General features: G+C 41.8%; 2 protein-coding genes across 2 annotated transcripts; both read right to left on the bottom strand.

Annotated features, from left to right (window-relative positions):
• On the bottom strand, positions 1 to 402 carry LOC115925031 (protein lifeguard 1-like). Its single transcript, XM_030988182.1, has one exon. The coding sequence runs from the start codon at positions 400 to 402 to the stop codon at positions 1 to 3; it is 402 nt and encodes a 133-aa protein (XP_030844042.1).
• A 200-nt stretch (positions 403 to 602) lies between these two features.
• LOC105439889 (E3 ubiquitin-protein ligase Midline-1-like) lies at positions 603 to 7533 on the bottom strand. Its single transcript, XM_030988181.1, has 3 exons — positions 6654 to 7533; positions 844 to 1404; positions 603 to 728 (listed from the first exon to the last, which is right to left on the bottom strand). Exons 1-3 carry the CDS (start codon positions 7284 to 7286, stop codon positions 603 to 605), a joined length of 1320 nt encoding a protein of 439 aa, XP_030844041.1. The 5' UTR covers positions 7287 to 7533.
• Between the last annotated feature and the right edge of the window lie 1316 nt (positions 7534 to 8849).

Here is an 8849-nt window from a genome sequence, read left to right as displayed (position 1 = left end):
CTACCGGGCAACCGACGGTTGTCCTCTGGGGTAACCTACTGCGAGGGGGAGGTGGGGAAGGGTACTTGTCCTCGGGGGTAAGCTACTAGGACGGGAGGGTGGGGGAGGGTACTTGTCCTCGGGGGTAACTCCTAGGAGGGGGAGGTGGGAAGGATACTTGCCATCGGGGTAACCTACTCGGAGGGGGAGGTGGGGGCGGGACCCGGCGGGTACTTGTCCTCGGGAGTAACCTACTGGGAGGGGAGGTGGGGAGGGTACTTGTCCTCGGGGGTAACTCCTAGGAGGGGGGAGGTGGGGAGGGTACTTGTCCTCGGGGGTAACTCCTAGGAGGGGGAGGTGGGGAGGATACTTGCCATCGGGGTAACCTACTAGGAGGGGGAGGTGGGGTAGGGTACTTGTCATCGGGGGTAACATAGTAGGAGGGGGAGGTGGGGGAGGGTCATTGTCCTCGGGGATAACCTATTTTGAGGGGGAGGTGGGTGGGTACTTGCCCTCGGGTGTAACCTAGCGACTTGGAGGGGGAGGTGGGGGAGGGTACTTGTCCCCTGGGGTAACCTACTAGGAGGGAGAGTTGGGGGAGGGTACTTGTCTTCGGGGGTAACCTACTTGGAGGGGAGGTGGGGAGGATACTTGCCCTCGGGGTAACCACCTATGAGGAGGAGTTGGGGAAGGCTACTCGTCCTCGGGGGTAACCTACAAGAAGGGGGAGGTGGGGGAGGGTACTTGTCCTCGGGGGTATGGGAAGGTGGCATAACAATTATTGTCCATATTCATGACATTTTTGTTGATCAGGCTGATGGAGTCTTGGAGGGAGACTTGGAGGGAGACTTGGGGGGAGGGTACCCGTCCTCGGGGACGGGGGCGGTTTAAATAGCGTGGCGTTGGTAATTGTCCGGAGGGTGATTGTCCAGGAGGTAATTGTCCTAGAACTGTTTCTGAGATATTCCCGAGGTCAAGACTGGTGTCATCTGCAGGCTTGAACTTCTGCTTGTTTGCCTTCTCCTTTATGTTTGCTGCAGAGGTTTGATCAATAACCTCCTTTAGCAAGCCATCGATCTCTTCGCAAAGGAATGTGTGAGCAGATAGACTGTCCGTCTCAAGGCAACCTAGTCTGTCATTATCCACCAAATCTACCGAACTACCAATGCTCTTGATCATCTGTCGGTCGTTCGACTTTAGACCGTTGAGGGCTTCATTAAAACTACGCTCCAGAGCATCGATCTTCTCAATGAGTACACGTCGGTTGTCTTCTAGTTGCTTGACCTTGGTACGACAGGCTAGGCCCACATCTTCACGTAGTAGCTGTAGCGCAGTATGTGCCTCATTACGATGTGTCTCTACAGTCTGAATGTTCTTCTCCAGGTCTGACTTCTTTGCTTTATAACGATGGAGAAGATCACTCACCTAAAGAACAGAAGTTGAAGGAAAGCAAAAAGAATGATTCTCACTTGAATGTGAAATTCTGATCAAATTCTGAAATCCAGGCCCGGATCCAGGGGGAGAGCAGGTGCCACATAATTTGTTTAAGAAGTGCCCCTTTTTACATTTTTACTTTGACAAGTGCCCCTATTAATTTGTAAAAGTGCCTCTTCCGCTTTTCAACTCTGATAAGTGCCACTTTTATTTGGACACGTGCCCCTTTTCCTTCGAAAAGTTCCCATTTTCCTTCGCAATAAGTGTCCAGTTTCCATTCTCATAAGTGCCCTTTTTTAATCTCTAGTAAGTGCCCCTAGTTAGGTACGAGAAGTGCCTATTTTCACTTTTGATAAGTGCCCCCTTCACCTCTGATAATTGTCCTATTGAAATATGAAAGCTACGTGCCTCTTTTACTTTGACAAGTGCCCCCTTTTTTTTGTAAGAAGTGCCCATTCCCCTTTTAATAACTACCCCCATTTTAACTCGGATAAGCGCACCTTATATTTTCACATGTGCCTTTTTCCTATCTAATAAGTGCCCCTTTTCTTAATGATAAGTTTCCCATTAAAAAGAGCCCCTTCATCTTCTCATAAGTGCCCCTTCTCTGTTCATTGCCTCTTTTCAGATGCGAGAAGTGCCTCTTTTCACCTCTGATTATTTCCCTTTTAACAATATATAATGATATCTTAGAAAAGCCCCTACCAAAATCTGATGGGGGCCCTTTGTCCGTCGACAAAGCCCATTTCCTATTCTTATGAATGACTTTTTTCATCCCTGGTGAGTGCCTCTTTTTGAGGGTGTAAGAAGTGCCCCATTTTCACCTCTGATAATTACTCTTTGTACTTTGGCAGAAAAGGTTGATCATCTAGCATATAAGTATTGGTGTGTACTGCAAGGTTCTGGAATCATTTGGCCCAGTCTTGGTAAAGTTATAAGCACTGCACACAGAAAAATGTATATGGGACTACCCTATATCTATCCAGTCCAGATAGATATAATAATTTACCAAAAATATCAATTTAGTAGGCGGTTTCCCCGCAAAATTTGTATCATCACGTATAAGTCAAAAATATATTCTTTCACATGATTTTTAATAAAAGCTTCAATTTCATTTTTTGGAGAGGGAGGCGTTTCCAAAACTGGTCTTTACCTTTGAACGCGCCCTACCTAATTTCCAGCGTCTTAGAGCAATTTCCCCATAAACTCGCTCGCTACGCTCGCACGCATCTTAAGATGATAAGCTTATCTTACTTATCAAAGGTCTTTTCAGTCTTTCGTTATGATAATGTGCTTATAACCCCTTTAGGATTGGGTTTTTCTCTCTTTATAAGATGTAATTTTTTGCACTGCGACTTCACACATCTTAAAATTTTCCTCGCTCGCTTCGCTCGCTCGCAAACATTTTTTAGACAATCAAACCCAACTGCAAAGCATGATTGTTTGTTTGTTTTTATTTCCGAAATCCATATATACATACAAGTTTAAAAAAGCAAAAATCATATTAATTTACATACAATATCAATTTTGTTTAAATCATAGCAATTTACCAATACACTACCCCCCCCCCCCTCTTATCGATCCCCCTAACCTCACCACCCCCCCCCCCCCCGCCACCCTCTCGATACTGCCAACCCCTCCCGCTACCCCTTCCCAAGTCCTCCAGTGTATATTATATCTGTCATAACATTTCAAACTAAACTTTTTATTTTTTTATTAAATATTGCCAAACTTCTTGATTGTCGAATGTGCATAGACAATCCATTATTCAATTTACTTCCGCGATACAGAAACGTACGCTTACAATTCTGTGTTTTCGGTTTAGTCAAAACTAAATTAGTACTTCTAAGGGCATAGTTAGTAGTCTTAACAATAAACTTCTCTTTCAAATATACAGGTGCCAAATCGTGAAATATTTTATACATCAAAGTATGATGCTTAAGCAATATCTTGTATGGTGTATGAAGTGAAACGAATGTTGAAATCATCCCTGATAATTGTAATCACAATGTAGGGGTATATACCAATATCTAAAAAATTGTATATTTTCGCTTTAAGATTTCCCTTTGTAGGTGCCCTTTTTTCTTGGTGCCCCCCCCCCCTCCCCCACTTTGGAAGTCGCTCGGCCGACCCTACTCTTACATGCAGGCCCTGCTGAACGTTTTCCAAGGTGAGTGGGGGAGGCTAAAATATTACGATCAGGTAGAGCGTAGCGTAAATTGGCGTGGGGTCTAGGGCAAAGCCCCAGCGGGGGTCAAAGGACGGAGCCCCCTGAAGCTCAGGGGGTATGGGCATTTAGTTACGGTAAGATGAGCCTATTTTGATACCTTATTCGTCACACTGACAAGTCACTAATTGGCCTGGGGTCGAGGGACGGAGCCCCCGGAAGCTCAGGGGTTTTAGGCATTAAATCATCGTTAGATAAGCATCTAGGGGCCCACCTTTGGGCCCTTCATTGGGTCCAGGGGGCAGAGCCCCGGGAAGCTCAGGGGTTTTAGGCATTTAATTACGGTCAGATGAGCATATTTTGATACCTCATTACTTTGTGACACTTGTAGGTCTTCTTGAAAATCTTTCCCCTCCCCCTTTTCTTTTTCTTCTTCCTCTTCTTTCTTTCCCTTTTTCTCCTCTTTCCTTCTCCCTTCTTTTCCTTTTCTCTCTCTCTCTCTCTCTCTTTTTTTTTTTTTTTTTTTTTTTTTGGGGGGGGGGGGGGGTCCGCTCGGTCCCCCTGGATCCGCCTTCATATATACGCGTTCCCTTAATAACATTGAGTGGGGGGGGGCGTAGAGAACATTATTACTATGTCAAACTACACTTTAAGAAGTACAGGTAGCATAATGAACATCTGCAAGTTATGGATTTATTTCATTTTTCTGAACAGGGTTTCTCTGGAGAAAGAGACGCCGACGAGGATCCAAACTGAATAAACCTACTTATATCTGTTTGTAAAATAACACTGAACAGTGAAATTTCCAACAATACACTTTATTTTCAAATGTCCTCATATCATTTATAAGATAGTATTATGCCAACAGCATGTGTTGAGGAGTAATTATACTAATGGTACATACGAACGTGTTCATTATACGATCTATCCGCATTCGAGTTGAAGCTGTATGCATGCACAGACTTAATGGCCCGAATTCACAAAGGAGGTTTGTCGACAAACCTTGGTTTTCGTACGTCATATGACGCGTTTTTACGCGTTTTTTACAAACCTGGTTTGTAAAAACGCGTCGAAACGCGTCATATGACGCACGAAAACCAAGGTTTGTCGACAAACCTCCTTTGTGAATTCGGGCCATAGATTCCGCAATGAACAATGAAACGTGCATCATTTGTTTTATACAACGAAACTTCTAGATCCTCGTTATTTAATGTAAAAAGAAATCACTTCAAGATACATCCCAAACCTAATGAGCTAAGTTCCAATAATTAGCGTGCACCAGGCGCGTACGCAGCGGGGGGGGGGGGGGGGGGTTGAACCCCCCTCATTTTGTGTGTGTGTGATTTTTGATGAAACCCCCCCCCCCCCCTCAATTTAAAAAAAAAAGAAAAAAAAAAAAGGGGAAAACAAAATTGTGCCAAAGGGTAACCCCCAAAAAGTGACATTACCCCCCCCCCCCCCCCTGAGTCATTTTGAGTCGTTTCGAAATTTTTGTGGCCAAAATAAAAAGTGCTCTTACCTTCTCTCCCCCCCCCCCCCCTCGCTCAGCGGCTGGCTGAGGCTTTGCTAAATTTTCGGCCTGATTTAAAAATGTTTACCCCCCCCCCCTTGAAAATAATCCTGCGTACGCCACTGGCGTGCACCCACCAATTTCCTTTAATTTATTTTAATAGGAGCATTTATGAGAGCTGAAAGGGGTCATTAGGAAAAGGTGAAGGTGCACTTCTAAGAAGGAAAAGAGCATTTATTTTATAAAAAAGAAAAAGGGGAACGTGTCAAAATAAAAGGGGCAGTTAAAAGAGGTGGAAAGGGGAACCCGACAGAGATGAAAAGAGCACTTATTATGAGGGGAAGGGGCACCTGTCAAAGTAAAACGAGCATCTCTCAGATTTGATTAGGGGCAATTATCTGAGGTAATGAGCGCACTTACCTGATGTGAAAAAGATTAACTTCTCGTACCTGAAAAGGGTGATTTACCAAAGATTAAAAGGGGCACTTATGAGAATGGAAAGGGACACTTCTCATAGGTGGAAATGGGAATTTATGAGAAGGGGAAGGGGCTCTTAAAAAACGCATTTATCATGAGGAAAAGGGGCACTTGTCAGTGTACATTTATTTATTTATTATTTATTTATTCAAACATATTTATACAGGTACACAAGATCAGAAGCAAAATTTGTTTAGCATCTTTGACCTGGTATTAAAAACATTAAATAAAATGTATAAAAGTATAACAAAGTAAAATACACAATACATCATAGTAATACAAAATATGGTAGTATAATAATTCAAGGTCTCTTATCAACAATGATTCTAAATATAAATGAATGCTACATATAATATTGTCAACATAAAAATGTCAAATAAGAGTATGCAAATGTAAGGTTTTAGATTAGAGGTTTTAGATGTAAAAAGGGCACCTCTCAGATTTTAATAGGGCAATTATCAGAGGCGATAGGGGCACTTATCAAAAATGAAAAGGGGCACATCTGGCACCTTATTAAAAAGGGCACTTATGAGAAATGGACACTTTTTGCAAAGGCATATATGAGGGGCATGTGTCAAAATAAAAGGGGCACAATATATAAAGTAATAGGGGCACTCTTCCTACGTAAAAAAGGGGCACTTTAAAGTGGGGAGCATATCTAAATATATTTCAAAGGTTTTTAAACATTTTTAAAAATAATTTTCTCAGACCTGCTAAGCTCCACTAAGCTCCTGCTTAGCAGGTCTGAGAACATTATGTTAAAACATATTTTGAAATCTATGAAATATATTTACTTAGGTGTTTGAAAAACAAAATATGCATTGTATGTACGTAGCCCTGCACATCAACAGGAATCAACTTAATATAATTGGATGTCACCCAACCTTTAAGCCAGGGTAAACATCCAAATGATATAATCTTTATATCTATCAAGAATATATAATATTGTCACGAAAAGAGATGAGCGAAAAAAACTCATAAATTAATCTGGCAACGGTGTACATTTGGGTAATGATAATACATATTCGAGTGAACAATATATTTTTAGCTGTTCATGAATGACCTGTCATTTAATAAACTACGTACCTTATCCTGCATTTCCTTTTCGAAGTCTTTATGTGATTTGATCTTGTGATCTCGATGATCGATGATGACGCACTTGAAACAGACGCGAATCTTACAATCCTGACAGAACATATCTTTGTTCTCTAGTCTGTGGGCGGAACATTTCTCGGGAGGGCGACCAGGTTTAACATTTCCCTCAACGATATCCTGGATAGATACTATCTCATGACCTTCGAAGAACAGCTTCAGCCGTTTGTGGCCAACATGGCATTGGTCACACATGGATACATTGCATGTAATGCAAAAAGCGATGGGCTCTGTCTGGATGTTGCAGACAGTGCACTTTTGCCGCATCTTCAGGATGGCATTTGCCCCTCCAGAACTGGCATGGTAGTTGTCTACGAGTCCGTTGACCGTCACATTGGTGAAGAGATCGTCAACCCGGTTTGCGATCAACTTTGTCACTGTCCTGCAGAGAGGGCAGACCATGTGATCAAGATCCTGGTGGGATAGGTCGTATTTCCTGAGACAGGTTCGACAGAAGGTATGTCCGCAGGTCAAGAGGGTTGCATCGTCGAAGATACCAAGACACAGTGGACATGTCAAGCCTTGTGAAGAGTTTGAAACATCCTCTTCTTCCTGCTTCTCGGCCATATGGATGTGATGTGCGAATCGGGTACAACTTAGAGAAAGCAATTCAGCCTGCACAGAATCCCGTTTAAATTATTTCAACGAGATCCACTGTCATGAAAAGTTTGCTGTAAACTTAAACTATATTATGTATATCTACGATGCTGAATAAACATGACATCTGCAGGCCAACTCAATATCTGCACTCATTAATAGAGAATACATGTACGTCACAATAACGAGTTCTCTTCCCAATGAAGCCTAAAGTATACACCGGTTATGATACCAACTCTGCAAATAAGCGTAGCGCCCGGAATTTGTACTAGTACTGGTGGGTTTTCCCAGAGGTCAACACTTTCACCTTTGACGTCGAATTTCCGCTATAATGTGCATCTCATTGGTAGTCAGGGCTGCGTCTCACGAAACCGTCATATACAAGTTGAGCGACATCCCATTGAAATGCGTGTTAAACTTAATACACGCATTTCAATGGGATGTCGCTCAACTTGTATGACGGTCTTGTGAGACGCAGCCCTGGAAACCAAATTTGGCTCTTAATTCTATGCATATGTTATTGACAATGTAATTAGATGAGCTGAGCTTTTTAATAGGTTCCTCACATTTCACTCCGTATAACCTACTATTCGATACAATTAGATTGGACGTCTTTACCAATTAAGAATTGATTATATAATGTGATACTTTTAGTATATTTCATATTGTGTTCTAATTTTGTCAATAATGTGAATTCTTTTTTGTGAAATGTGAAACAAAATAAACTTGGAATTTGAAATAGCGTACGTACTATCTGACCAACATAGACACGATAAGCAACGCGTAATATTCAGATATCCTTGCCTTATATAGGCTTATAGGAATGGCAGGGCTACTGTCTGCAGGCTTAAAGATACTATGTCCCTTCTGCAGCCAGCATCAAATTCCGTGAGAACTAGGCAGGAATTATAAATATGTCATGTATGTTCTATCTGTGGAATGTAAACGTAATTAGCAGTGTCCATATATGCAAATTATGCGGTGCCAGGTAAAAATGTAAGAGGTAAAAATGCCAGAGGTAAAAATGTCAGAGGTAAAAATGTCAAAGGAAAAAATGTCAGGGGTAAAAATGTCAGAGGTAAAAATGTCAGAGGAATAAATGTCAGAGGTAAAAATGTCAGAGGTAAAAATGTCAGAGGAAGAAATGTCAGAGGAAAAAATGTCAGAGGTAAAAATATCAGAGGTAAAAATGTCAGAGGTAAAAATATCAGAGGTAAAAATGTCAGAGGTAAAAATGTCAGAGGTAAAAATGTCAGAGGTAAAAATGTCAGAGGTAAAAATGTCAGAATTACCTCTGATATTTTTACCTCTGACATTTTTTCCTCTGACATTTTTACCTCTGACATTTTTACCTCTGACATTTTTTACCTCTGACATTTTTTCCTCTGACAATTTTACCTCTGACATTTTTACACCTAGCCAATTATGCAAGGAAACCCGTTTACTTGCTGGACTTCACTGTCAGACACTATTGAGTGACTGCATGACTGGCCTTTTTTTCTTCTTTGGTAATTAACATAGGGCCTACATAAA

Source organism: Strongylocentrotus purpuratus, unplaced genomic scaffold (genome assembly GCF_000002235.5).
Source record: "Strongylocentrotus purpuratus isolate Spur 01 unplaced genomic scaffold, Spur_5.0 spur5_scaffold_17, whole genome shotgun sequence".
NCBI classification, from domain to species: Eukaryota; Metazoa; Echinodermata; class Echinoidea; order Camarodonta; family Strongylocentrotidae; genus Strongylocentrotus; species Strongylocentrotus purpuratus.
Note: the sequence above shows the minus strand (reverse complement) of the source record. Positions and strands in the feature narration are given on the sequence as shown.